The sequence below is a fragment of the Callospermophilus lateralis genome, chromosome X, assembly GCF_048772815.1.
Source record: "Callospermophilus lateralis isolate mCalLat2 chromosome X, mCalLat2.hap1, whole genome shotgun sequence".
Lineage (NCBI taxonomy): Eukaryota > Metazoa > Chordata > Mammalia > Rodentia > Sciuridae > Callospermophilus > Callospermophilus lateralis.
The window spans coordinates 3,198,776-3,213,050 of NC_135325.1; the positions used below are offsets into that span (position 1 = coordinate 3,198,776).

Below are 14,275 nucleotides of genomic sequence, written 5' to 3' on the forward strand. Positions count from 1 at the left end.
GTTCATATTAGTGGCTCTCCATTAGATAGCCTGGAAACTTCCTGCAAGTGTCCATGCCCATGCCATAGCCCAGGCATTGGTACTGTCAAAGTTTGCCAATGTGCAGCTCAACTTGTAAACCACCAATCCAGGTGACCTCTAAATCTCACCACCTTAAGTATGGTCCTCGGACAAGCAGCATGAGCAACACTGGGGGCCACTTAAATAATTTTTTCATTTCAGTGCCAGGCACATTTGTTAAAAGTTATGCATGTGTGTGTTCAGAAAGCATGAAAAAATACCATCACACCTGCTTCATGCAGGGGACTGAGTGGAAATAGATTGGGGAAAAAATGCAGCCTGAGATGCAGACAATTTTATGAGATTCTGATCAAAGATCATTTTTCCTTTGTAGAACAGAGTAGACCCCCTAAAGAGCAGTTGCCAAGTTTCTCTTCAAAGTCAGCAGCACCTGTGTGGTTATTAAAAACACCTGCCTCCAGGTGGCAATTTGTATCTGACATCTCACCTGGCAACACATCATTTCCAGGTTCCTTCTCTGTTCCTCATACTAAATGACAGCTCTTTTGTCCACAGCTCCCTCCAGGAAATAATAGGTGGATTGGCTGAGGAGTGTTTGACCTCCTCTGAAGTTATCTGTTGAAATGCTCATCACCTCCTTAAGCCTACAGAATAGATTTTGACTCTGAAAAACAAAGCCAGAAACAGTGTCAAACTGCTGAAACTATAGCCAGAACCCAACAGATGAACATTAATGCAAGATGCCATTCTGATCTTTGTATATGATGCCCAAGAAGGCAGGATGAGCTTCATATTTTAGGCTAATCATGTTTAATTAGGACTTTTTAAAATAATGGTTCATTTGAAGGAGGGAGTCGCTTGTATCTGAATATCTAAGGAGAAGTACTATGGGCAAAAACTCATAATTTTCAATTCAATTTCTAGATATTAGGTGGCAGTCAATGTGCTATCCTGCCCTTGTCCTATCAGTCCCTACATTTCAATAGGGTTTTCCATAGTCAGTATCTACAGTCCTTTTCCTGAGGGCTTTGACCAGATGCCCCTAGCTCTGCCCTCAGCACAGAAGGCATGGGATCAGCATCCAGGTTGAAGCTGTCAGGCAGTGATTGAAATGATATATATACCCCAGTTTCCTCATTTGAGGGATAAATCCATGCAAGCTCTGGGAGGTCCCCAGCAGTGTGAAACTCCAGTTGCCCATGATAACTTAATACATGCCTGATAATTATCTTCTGCCCTGATTCATTCCCTCACTCCTCTATCAGTGTTCTCTGTACTTCCAGAATAACCTACTTCAGCTGGAATCCTTGCCTTGGTGTCTGCTTGTGGGGAAATCCATACCAAGATATATTTTACATTCTATTTTCTTTAAGATATTTGCAGGTATAGAGTTCATATCTTACATTCCTTCCTTTTGATTTTGGTAAGAGCCTTGAAGAAATCATCTTATTGCCTGACTCATGAGACTCTTTTGACATGTGATGCTGCCAAGGAGTAAAGAGATCAAAGCAAAAACAAAAACAACAGAAAAGATTGACATAACAGCAGCAGAGCCCACTGGAAAAGAGCCTTGGTTTCCAAGCTGGTTCTACAAATTTAGCTATGTGACCTCGAGCAAGCCACTTGCTTGCTCTGACTATCAGTTTTTTGACCTTCCAAACTGGGAGAACTAATAGTCTCCACATAATAGAGTTGTGGATGTTCAATAAGATAATGTATGTAAAGTGTTTAAGACAATGCCTGTCATGATTAGTTATGAAACAGCTCAGTGTTCTAATTGTTTACTGACCAAGGGTACTGAATCCATGGGGATGCCTCCAATGTTAAAACAAGGGACCCAACTAAACATGGCTTGCACTGATAATGATGGTACAAAGCAAGAATCTGCAGTAAGAATCTTCTCCAGCCCTACTTCTCACCAGAATTAAGGCATATATATGCCCATAAAATTGAATCAAGTTTATAATGAAGACAAATGTCTTTCTCTATAGTCTTCATTTTATTGCTAACACTAGGTCACAGATGTATCAGAGAGCTATTGCTATTGTGTAAGAAATGATCCCAGTAAGCCTCAGTAGCTTGGTTTGTGCTTCTAACTTTAGTTCCACTCATTCGCATATCTGGGGTTGGCTGATATCTACTAGGGCCCACTGAATGGCTGTACTTCAAACTAGAAACCTGCAAGTTGACTGGTAGCTCTGTTCTACCTGTTCCTCATCCTCCGTGGGCCACTCAACTAACTGGCAAAAAGTCTTCCCATGTCCACAATAGAGGCTCAAGTATCTTAAAGCCTAGGCTTGGAACCGGCACATTGCAATTTCTGCCCTTATATCATGTGTTCAAGCAAGTAACACAGCCAAGTCCAAAGCCAAGGTGTGAAGCCAGGGGCTCTGACCACCATGAAGCCAAGAGTGTGGATGTGGGAGAAGGAAGAGGGAACCAATCATTCCTTCTACTGTAATAAGTTGTCAGAACAAAGAGCATGCATCAGTAACCAAAAGAATTCTCTGAGCTCATATGTCATCCCTCTTTTTGCCATTGGTTTCTGCACTGGTCACTGTACTACAATATCAATTGGGGTTCCATCTAAGCATGCTGTTACAAATGACCAGGAGAGATCACTTGTCAAATGGCTGAGCTGCACAGGACTTGGTGACCTTCCAGCTCAAGCATCCCATGATATACAGTTTGTGGAAGAAAACCTGGCAGAGTATGAAAACTTAAACAAAAGTTAGATAGCCTGTCATTATGACCCTGAACCCTTGGTCCAGCGTTGATTTCCCAATTAAATTCTTAATCCCTCCAGCTCAGGTATCACCGACGTGTCCGGTCCCCAAAATATACCTCAACAACCATGAAGTGAACTGAGTCTGGGGAAAGTTTCTGGGGGAACTGAGACTGCGGAGGAGCGCCTGTGGTGCTGGAGGCGGGTCTCAGCCAGATGTGCGAGCCCGCCCCGCCCTCCCTCGCTCACCCCGCGGGTTTCACCCGCAGAGGAACCGAGGCTGCCCAGCCACTAGCAGCAGCGAGCGCCCTCTCCGATCGCTACAGCACCCGGGAGCCACGGGAACAGCCGAGGCCCCGAACCGCAGAAGAGAGAGGAGGCAGCGGTCCCAGCAGACGCCTTCCAAGGGGCGCAGGAGGAAGGAGGGACGACCCTGCCTACATGCAGCCGTCCTGGGGCCTCGCGCTCCCGCTGCTGCTCCCCTGGGTGGCAGGTGGATTAGGGAACGCGGCCAGGTGAGTATCTGATTGCCCCCTCCTGAACTCCCCCTTTGCAGCTCCTTCTCTGTGACCCATCCTCCAGGCACCCCCACGTTTGTGGGTGTCTATGCAACGGGATGTAACCAGGATGTCAGGCCTGGGACACCCACGGGCTTTCTTTCCTCCCCGTGCCCCTTTGGCGGAGTTTTGCATCCAGTTGCCTTTCAATCAACTGAGCCCTACCTGGCTGCAACGGTCCCTGGGGCGGGTTACAGGAGGAGGGAGGCTTTGCACACAGTCCTGTGGGTGTTTGCGGACATGGTGGCCTGCAGACATCTACAGTAGCAGCAGGTGTGTGAGTGTCCCCATGTGTGTGGCTGAGTGGGTTCTGTCTGCACAGTTTTGTGTTTTCCACTGTGTCCGAAGGGCACTAACTGGTCATCAGTCGCTAGTTTCGCTGGGGAAGGAGGGAAAGAAACTGAGCCTTCACTGTTCTTGCAGGTAGCCTGTCATGTTGCTGGGCTCCTCTCTTGGATGGCTTCTGATTAGTGTTGATGAACTGGAAAGAAAAGAGGTGGTTGTCAGATGACAACTATTCTCATTCTTGCTACAGCAATCAGGATTTGAAGCCACTTCCTTATTGCCCATAGAATTTCTGAGCCTTGAAATTTATTTTTCCAGAGATCTGCAAAACCACTTAGCAAATGCTCTTACATATGTAGACCAGGTACTGTTCGAAGTTAGCACTTTAGAACTATGAATTCACCAAATGCCCATAATTACTTTGGTAGAGGAGAAAAATGAGGCACAGAGATGTCCAGTAACTTGTTCAAAGAGGCACAACCAGTAAGTGATAGATCCCATATGCAAACTTGGACAGTGTGGCCCACCATCCCCGCTCTTCAACAATGCAGTAGGGTGGGCAAGCCTTCTAGAAAAGACATAGGACAAAGGTTTCCTAGTTCTCTGGCTGTAAACTCTTACTTTCTTCTTAGGTGTCTGCTAACAGAAGTTTTCTCCACCTTTTGGTTTGGGCTAGATAATTATTTGTTGAGGCTTGGGGTAGCAGTTGTCCTGTGCTTTGTAGGATGTTTAGCAGCATCCCTGACCTTTACCCACTGGATGCCTGTAACAACCCTGACACCCACCATCAAGCTGTGACAAGGAAAATAAAACCTCTCCGGATATGGTTCAAAGTCCCCTGAGGGGTAGGATCTCCCCCAGCTGAGTGAGATATTTCAGTGCTGATTTCTGGTTAGAACAGGATAGGAGTCTTGGTTTGGCTCAGGCTTCTTAGAGGTGAGCCTGATTGACTTTGTTTGACTTACAGGAAAAAATCTTTCATCAGAGTCAGTCGTGGTATTAAGGGATTTTGAAGTTCAAACAGAACAAACCTCAAACCAGGTTCTTAGAATGTATGGTCGCAAGTTTCAATTTCCTTCCCATGATAAAAATGTAAGCAGATGCAATTTGCTCATGATCACATTTTCCTTGAATGTTGGAGGTTCTTGTCTTGCTGGAAAGCCCACTTAAGAAAAATCAAGTGCTCATGGAGATGAAATAATAGTTCTTTAGAGGCAGGCAAAACAACTGCCAGGAGCTTCACTTTCAAAGTTCCACTAAATTAAATTAAAAGGCAAAAAGATCCCAATAAACCAAAAAAAAAATCCATGTCAGGATTCTGCAGTTCTGCAGTTTTCAAGATGTGAAGCATGGTTTCTTTACAGTATTCGGTTCGTGAGCTGGTGTATTTGTTATATGCTGAACATGCTCCGTAATGTCAAGTGGTTGCTCTTTGGAAACTGCCGAGGGACCAAATTTAATTAACTACAGACTTCACATGTACAGGGAAGGCAAGGCACCCATTGCTACAAAGTACGCATACTGGTTATTTCCCAATATTTCACAATTGACTGGGACAGATTTCTAACATAAGCATGAATTTATTTATTTATTTATTTAACCAATGCTTTTAATTGAAACACTATACCTGGAAAATCATATGCCTCTTAAATGGAGCTAGTTCGTGGGAAACAAATAACATTCATCAAATGAATAACTCATTCACTGTATGCATTTACCTGCTCTTAAGTATCAGAATTTGACTTGCCTTATACTTTTTTATTCCCTTTGGTATTCAGACTATTTAGATGCTCTGGACCTGCTGATACAGCAAATATGATAGTCAGGAGATCCAGGTGACTATTGAGTACCTGAAATGTGGCCAGCCCAAGTTGAGATGTGCTATAAGTGTAAAAGACACATTAGATTTTCAGGACTTTTTTATGGAAAAAAGGAATAGGAAATATCTCACTAATCATTTTACATTGAGTACATTTTGAAATGTAATGTTGTGAATATGCTGCATTGGATTAAAAAAAGTTACTAAAATAAATTTCAAATTATTTTACATTTTTTAAAAAAGTTTCTACTAGAAAAAATTGCATGCCATGTAGTTATTACATTTCTAGTAGACAATGCTGATCTAGAATATTTATTAACCTGAGTTTCATTTCTAGCACTCCTGATCCTAACACTGCAAATTTTTTTGCTTTGGGCACATAGATAAATGGTGTTAACTTTGATGTTCTTTTTTCCAAATTTTTATTATTAAACAAATAATGTGTTTCATTGTGTCATATTCATATATGAGATATTTTTATCATTTCCACCCCCTATTACCTAACCTTGCCCCCAACACCCTACCTGATCCCCTTCCTCTTTGCTAATTTTACTTTGTATTCTTGAGATGTAGTAAACAACTCTTTACTTGCAACATATTTCCGTGATACATTTTTTTCTCTATTGGATTCAAATAAAATTCATGTGAGAGATGAGGGAACATCTGGGTTCATGCTAAGGGGCCATGTTCACAGAGAGAGACCTGCTTACTGCAAACAACACACTACATGAGGAATCAGTTTTTCTTAGAGCCCTGTTAGGGAAGTGCCATCATGACAATTACCACAAACTTCATGGCTTAAAACAACACAAGTTTATTTTCTTACAGTTCTGGAAGTCAAAAGTCTAAATAAGTCTTATGGGATTAAAATTAAGGCATTGGCAGGAGTGGTTCCTTCTGGAGTCTCCAGGGGAGAATCTGTTTCTCTTTTCTTTCAGCTTCTAGAGTCTGCCAACAATCCTTGGCTTGTGACCACATTGCTCTAATCTCTTCTTTCTTTGTCACCTTGTCTTCTCTCTGAATCTTCTTTGTCCTCCTCTAAGAGGAACCTCTGTGGTTATATCAAGCCCACCTGATATAATCTAGGATAATCTCCCCATCTCAAAATTCTCACCTCAATCACATCTGCAAAGTCCTTTTTGTCATATAAACTAAAATTCACAGATCTTGGACATCTTTTTCAGTGGAGGGGGCATGATTCAGCCTTCCACAGGAAGTCTGAGCTATGAATCTGTCACTCCTGTTTTTATGGGCTATATTTCATCTTTTAATACAATTTTAGTGTTTTTTAATTGTTGTCATGTCATTCATCTCTATATTCTTACAACCAGAATTTGTAGATATATACCCCCAAAATCATACGTATATCATCTGGTCTCCCTAAATCAGATTGGCATTCAATAGATATTGAGACCCTATGGTAATCCTTTTCAATATTATTTCAATCAATTATTTCAACAAACCAAAGAAATAGGTATTGTATCCATTTGACAAGCAAAGGGACAGAGAAACTTGAAGAAAGTAGGTGATTTCTTACAAACTGCATTTGATTTGGTTTTATGCTCTAAGACCAGTCAGTGATGTTCCAATATTAAATTTATTTCCTCAAAAAAAATACAGAAAAGCTGGCATTTTTGCAAAGTGCTTGCTCATACATCATCACCAGTGATCCTGCTTCACTTGATGCTAGTCCGTTATAATCAAGGGACTTGTGTAGAGTATGTTCCCCCTCTTAACACCACCACCTTCCTCTCTAAGTTTGTATTCTTCCTGAAACAGACTGTGTTGTTAATTTGTGAGGTTATTAATTAGGAAGTGCTGATATAGAATAGGGGAAGTGTGACAGAAAAATACAAAAATAAGTTACCATTGGATATGGGGCTGTACACCTGTAATGCCAGCTACTGGGAAGGCTGAGGCAGGAGGATTGCAAGTTGAAGGCCAGTCTGTGTAACTTAGTGAGACCTTGTCTCAAAATACAAATTAGAAAGGGCTGGGGATATAGCTCAGTGTACGTATAAGCCCCTGGGATTTGATCCTCAATGCCATAAAACAAATTTTTTTATTAAGTTACCATTATGACGGAATCCTGCTGGGGAATTCTAGGGAACAGTTGGACATGAGCCTCAGTTATCCCTTCTGAAGACATGGGAGCTGGGGTACTTATACTCGTATCAGTTATTGATTGAGGGCTTTGGGGAGGGGGTTCTACACTTTCAGCCTACTATGTACACAAGGCAGAGCAGGCTCTCACCAATGGAGAAGCTCTTGGGTATCAAGAAATGAGATTGGCCATATACCAAAATGCACCCATTTTTCACGGACCTGGTGAGACAGGAAATTACCTCTGAGGAACTCTTACTCCTATGACAATTTCTAGAACATAAACTCCTTTGGGGACAGTGGAAACAGGACATGCAGTTGTCCTAAGGTGATATGGACTAAATTATGCCCCCCCAATTCATGTGTTGAATCCCTAATCCCAAGTACCTCAAAATGTGACTATCTGGAGATGGGGTCCCCAATGGGGTAAGTTAAAATAAAGCTATTATGGGGGCCCCCTCTCAAATATGACTAAAACCTTACAAGAAGAGGGGATTATGACAGAGACACACACACAGAATGAACCATGTGAGGAAACAGGAAGAATACAGCATTCTCAAGTCAAGGAGAGAGGTCTCAGAAGGAACCAACCCTGCCCACACAATAATGCTGTGACTTCCAGCTTCCAGGATTGAGAAAATAGCAAAATCAAGTTCAAAAAAGATAGACACTTCATGGAGTCAAAGAATCAAATTCCATTCACCTAATCTTGATTTTGAGTTGCATGCAAACTGAAAAACTGGGCCTCACAAATCACTCAGTATTGGTGGTTTGAATCAGGAAATGTAAAAAGAAAAGGAGTAGAGAGCTTGTAGTAGCTAGTGAGTGTAATAATGATGCTTCTTAATTCTTCAAAATTGACTGTGATAGAAAATCCACAGAACCTTGGCTTAAACAAGATAGAAATGTATTTGTCTCATACATAGGAGTGGCAGTGGGACTGGTATGGCACTCCAGGAAGTCTGGGACCTGGATGCTGCCATCTTAGTGCTCCATCAAAAGGCTCTCCCCTCCTGGCCTAAGTTGGTTTCTTGAGCTCCAGAAATCATGTTCATATTCTGGCCAAAAAAGAGGAAATATAAAGAACATTGCTCCTCTTTTTACGACCATATCCTAGAAATTGCACATGGCACATCTGCTTATATCCCATTGGCCCAAACTTAGTTCCATGGTCATGACTCACAAACTAAATGCAACCTTTATTCTGAGTGGCTATATATTAGGGTTCTCAGTAAGACAAAAAGGGAGAATAAATATTTGGATACCACTCACAATGTTGAGTGTAAATTACAGATCACATGTCCTATGTGTAAGTTTCATATCACATTTTTAATTTTACAGATAAGTAAACTGGATTTCAAGAGCAATATTGGTTATGTTGATTTGCCAAGAATTTCATAGTGAATAACTAGCAGATCTAAAGGCTGTGGTTATCTTCCCAGAATATTTAAATCACTTTCCATCAAATATAGTACTTTCTATAGAGGGATCAGTTATACTTCCAGTATCTTCAATTACCTTATCAGGTCAGTTATCAGTTTCAAACAACTTTAAATCTTCAGGTCTTAAATTATGAAAAAGAAATATTCTAAAATGGGTTGAAATTGATTCAGTCCAATTCAACAACACTAAGAGAGCAGCTGACATGTCCCAACATTCTCCTGAATGCCAGAGAGATGTATCTATTTGCCTCCCCCACTAGAAAACTTTGTAGGACCAGAAAAATGTCTTTCCTTTTTAGGTGGAGGAGTCAGTATGGAGCATTATAACTCCAGCTTCTAGCCCAGTACCTGGCACATAGTAGGTGTTGAAAAAAATTTGATGGGTAAATGAATGACTAAAGAAAGGAGATGAAGAAGAGGCAAATAATGTTATTTATATATGAATAATGAATGGATTATTTCAAAGGAATGAATGTGCATTGTACATATTTATCTGCATATATAAAACACTTATAGAATACAAGGAAGAGACAAATTGAGCCTGTCTGCAAGAGTCAGGAAAAATTGAAGATAGGGTATGACATTTAAACTATCTTTATGGATACATGTAAGTCCACAGGTATAAAATGTGTGAAGGGGAGAAAGTAAGTAATATAGTGCCTAACTGGTAGTAGGTTTTGCATAAGAATAAATGAATGGGTGGATGGATACATTCCTGCAAAAATAATGAAGAAGGAAGGCATCATCCCAAGAAACAGAGTAGACTGCCCACACAAGCCCAGTGGTCATGAGCCCAGGGGCTGCCAGAGGCAAAGAAAACAGACTGGAACCAGGCTGTGAGGAGCCTGGTATGTCAAACCAAAGAGCTTTGACTTCATTCTGAGAGTAAGAGGAAGCAAATTAGGCCATTGTGTTCTTTAAAGCTAGCACAAAATTCATGCACAAAATTATGACACAATAGCACAGAATTATCATTAAGGTAATAAGCCATAGTTTAGTTTAATTGGTAGCATTTTGTCTTTCCTAATGCTCATAATGATAGCCTGCTCATAATCCACAGTGTTTCAGATTCAATAAATACAAATGTAAAATCAAAACTCAAAATACTGAAGCAGGGCTTGGGATGTAGCTCAGTGAAAGAGCACTTACCTAGCATGCTCTTCAGTATTCCCTTTGCTTGGTTTCTGGGCACTGCATATATTAGTTATCTATGAGTATGCTACAGAATAATTCAAAACTTTGTAGCTTAAAACAATAGTCACTGTCTTACATAGTTTCTGTGGGTGAGGAATTCAGAAGCAGCTTAGCTGAACAGAGATCAGGGATTTCTTAATAGGTTGTATTTTATTTGAAGCAGTTTTAGGCCCAGAGCAAAAGGGCTTGGTGTTTTTTACAAGATTTCAGTCAAGCTGTTGGCCAATGCTACAGTCATCTGAAGGCTTGACTCTGGCTGGAGGATCTGCTTCCAAGATGGCACACTCTCCTGGCTATTGGCAGGAGGCCTCTGCTCCTTTCCATGTGGATTCTCCATAGGGATGTTTGAGTGTCTTCACAAAATAATAACCGACTTCTCCTGTAGTATCTAATTCAAAAGGAGAAGAAGGAAGAAGCTGCAGTGCCTTTTGTGTCCTGATCTCAGAAGTTACCCTCCATTACTCCTACAGAACTCTCTTAGAAGCTGGTTGCTAAGTAGAGATCCACATGAGGGGAGGTAAATTAAGCCTTCATCTTTTGAAAGGAAAAGTATCAGAGAATCTAACATAAAACTACCACCCCACACATTCTAGTTTCCATCTTATACTGGTTACTCTTTCCCAGTCTCTTTTCCCAGCTTCCCTTCTTCTACCAGATTTAAAGTGTTGGATTTCCAGAGATCTGGCTCTGAACCTGTTTTCTTCCTTAACTACAGTCTCTCCAAGTGATTGTTCTAGTCCTTAAATTTTCAATGTCATTTATATGTAGATGACTTCAAAGTGAGAGTCTTAAAGCCTAGCATCCTTCTGCTACATTCTTGACATATGCATTATGATGGTTCATTGAGTTGAAGACATCCAAGACAGAACTCTTGATCATCACTCCAGAATTCACCTCTTCTTTCCATCATGAAACAAACAGCATTCAAACTGGCTCATACCAAAAAACTCTGGCATCTTTTCTGACAAGTGGAACACTTCTTCCCTCTTTCAATCTGGTACTATAACAAAACACATTTCAAATCCATCTTATTCTCTCCCACTGCCTGCCACCACCCAGGCATACCACCATCATCTCCCACTAGAACCACCATAATAGTTTCCTTTTGTTTCTTCTTTTGTCCCTTCCAGTCCACACCCCAAAGTGTTTCTCTTAAAACTTAAATCATACCATTAGCCCTCTTCTTAAAACATTTCAATGACTTGTCACTATATTAAGAATAAAATCCATTCTACTTAAAATAGCATAAAAAGGATCCTGATTGATCTAGACTTTGCCTACTTCCCCAGCTCCATCTTGTATCATTCCCCACAGTGAATTAATGAGGAATGAGTGAGAAAGAAGGAGAATAAATGTAGTTATTTTGATAACACTTCCTTTATTGGCTGCCTTATTTTCTTTTTCTTGCTCCCCACTCCCCCATCAATATTCCCTTTACCTCCTAAATAAACCACTTGCACTCAAATCCTTATCTCATGGTCTTCTTTTGGATGAGTCCAAACTACAGTACTCCCTGTCCCCAATCTCCATCTAACTCCTGAGCTTGGAAGTCAAGTGAGAGAAATAGAAGCAATGACAAGTTCCAAGTTTTGCCTGAGATTTACTACTATCCCTGCCAGTTATGTCATGGGAAATTTGAAGACACATCAACATCCACTGGAATACCAGAGCTTGGTAGCTTGGACCAGATTTTATGGGCTCTTGTTCTTAAACTTCTACACATCTGGGAAGGTGAGGTGACTTGGGGTATCCCTGGGCTTTTTGGAGTTGGGCTCTGTCTCTTAAATATCAATGAGAACCTGAAATTAATTTTAACTGCTTGGGTACAATGAATTTGCCATATTGGGAGCTATTATTTAAAAATCAAGAAAAACAACAATAGCAAAAACCTCATGGCTGGACCTTGTTATCCCTATTTGAAAAAAAAAACTTTTATTTTATTTGTATGGCAATATTTAAATATATTTAAACATCAGCAAAAGAGGTTTAACTTTTCAATTTGTCTTGGAGGCTATCATGAAGTTTCCTGGAACCTAACCATAAACAAGCATATTAAGAATTCTGGCACAGTATATTTTTGCAGAAAATAAGGAATCCTATGCAGAAATACTATACTACTTACACAATCCCTGGAATTTTTTTAAATTAACTTCAGCTGTAGAGACAGTGATTTTCTGATTAATTTGATCAATGTAGACAGCAAGCTGTATAATGCATTAAAGGAACTCTAGACAACACTCAGCATTTAGCTCAGACTCCCAAAGCTCAGGGTCTCCTTTCCATACAGACCTGGTTAGCTACGTTGACACTTCTGTGAGTGAAGACTGGGTTCTCTGGGTCTTACATTTGCTAAATATTGTCTAGGAAGAGACATCTGATAAAGAGAAGGAAAGGAAGGAAGGAAGAAAGGATGGAAGGAAGGAAGGAAAGAAGGGAAGGAGGGAAGGAAGAAAAGAAAGACTGGTCAGCCCATCCAGGCCTCCCAAGGTAGCAGAGGATGTTGGTGGGACTGATTCAGTCCAAGGTCAGACTTTCTCTTTCTGGATTAAAAATATTTTTTGTCAATGAATTCATTTTATCAGGTTCCATGGTACTGGGTCAATCAAACCAAAAGTTTACCAGATGTATATTAAATTCCAGTGATTGATATTTATACCTTAACCATTCATCTTTGGTATTACAGGACACACTGGTCTAATTTTATACATTTTTTAAAAATGCATGCCTTATAAACATAGAACCAAATGCAATTCATATTAACAGTTTTTTGAGTTATTTTTGTACAAGAGGATTCACATATAAGGAGAACATGATGTATACTTGACTTTAGGAAAAGAAATGACTTTTGAAATCCTCCTTTGTTGATCAGGACAGGTTACTACATCAAACCACTTCAAAATCTCAGAGACTGAATTCAGTAAAAGCTTATTTCTTTGCCTCTCTTATGATATAAGGCATGTTTAGAGAGCCTCTGCTGCATGCCTTCACATGATGCCAGCCTCCATCTTTCTTGGGGCACCATCTTCTTCCAGGTCCCAAAACTCTACTTTATTCAATGGGCTGATGAGGAAGAATCATAGTGAGGATCCCAGGGGAGCTTTCTGAACCAGGAGCAGAGGTGGCCCACATCCTATCCACCCACATTTCACTGACCAAAATTAGTTACATGGCCACCACTGACTGGCAAGAAGCTGGGAAATGTAGTATAGTTTTGAGCCCAGGAGACATAGATATTGATTTGGTAAGCACTTAATCTTCTCTTCTACATCTGTTACTTGCAGCATATGAAATCACAGATTTTTGGTCATCTTTTAACCTAGAAAAGTGGAAATTTCATTATCCATAATATTTACAACCAGGTATTAAAATGGAAGATTATTGAATCAATGATGGGAAAGCTAGCAAGTGCAAAGGGCAGGTCAGAGATGACACTTGAAAAAATTATCTAAATAATTTCAAACATTCACTTGGTATGTATAATGCATTAAAGGAACTTTAGACAATACTCAGCATTTAGCTCAGACTCCAAAGCTCAGGAGACCTGGTCTCCTGAGACCACACAGACCTGGTCAGCTATGTTGACACTTCTGTGACTGAAGACTGTAGAAATAAAGTTAAAGCTTTTTTTCTAAGCAACTTGAAAATTTTTTACAAGGTAATGTGTGCTCTTCTATTATTGCCAATACCATGTTTGCTTGTGCTGGATTCCTTCCTCTCCTTGGATCATATTGTTTCAACTTAAAAATAAAAAACTTAATAATTAATTTTCTTTTCATGTATAATTTAGAATAGCTGCATATGTGCATTTTGAAAAACTTCCAGTGTAAAACATAAATCTGGATTATTGGTGTACTAGATCAATTTCCTCTAGCATCTACAAATCAGCAAGTTAATGATTAGCAATTAATTCTATCTACTAATGATTTCCCCCCATGAAACTCTTTTTCCATCTTCATGACCAAATGTATAATTTGATTATTAAAACAATAAAATTCCAGTTGTGACGACCCTTTAAAGCTATCTCTCAAAACTGGGTGAATACATGGACCTCACAACCATTAATTAAAAGGCATGCTATTCATTTAGGACTCGTGTTCTTCTGATGTTTTTTTTTTTTTCCTACAGTGCT

General features: G+C 40.2%; 1 protein-coding gene across 1 annotated transcript in view; it reads left to right on the plus strand.

Moving 5' to 3' along the window:
- The first annotated feature begins 3,028 nt into the window (after positions 1-3,028).
- Positions 3,029-14,275, plus strand: part of Egfl6 (EGF like domain multiple 6) — a 58,324-nt gene continuing 47,077 nt past the window's right edge. The window contains exon 1 of the mRNA XM_077106978.1: positions 3,029-3,261. Within this exon, the coding sequence (XP_076963093.1) occupies positions 3,188-3,261 (74 nt within the window). The 5' untranslated portion in view covers positions 3,029-3,187. The remainder of the gene's footprint in view (positions 3,262-14,275) is intronic.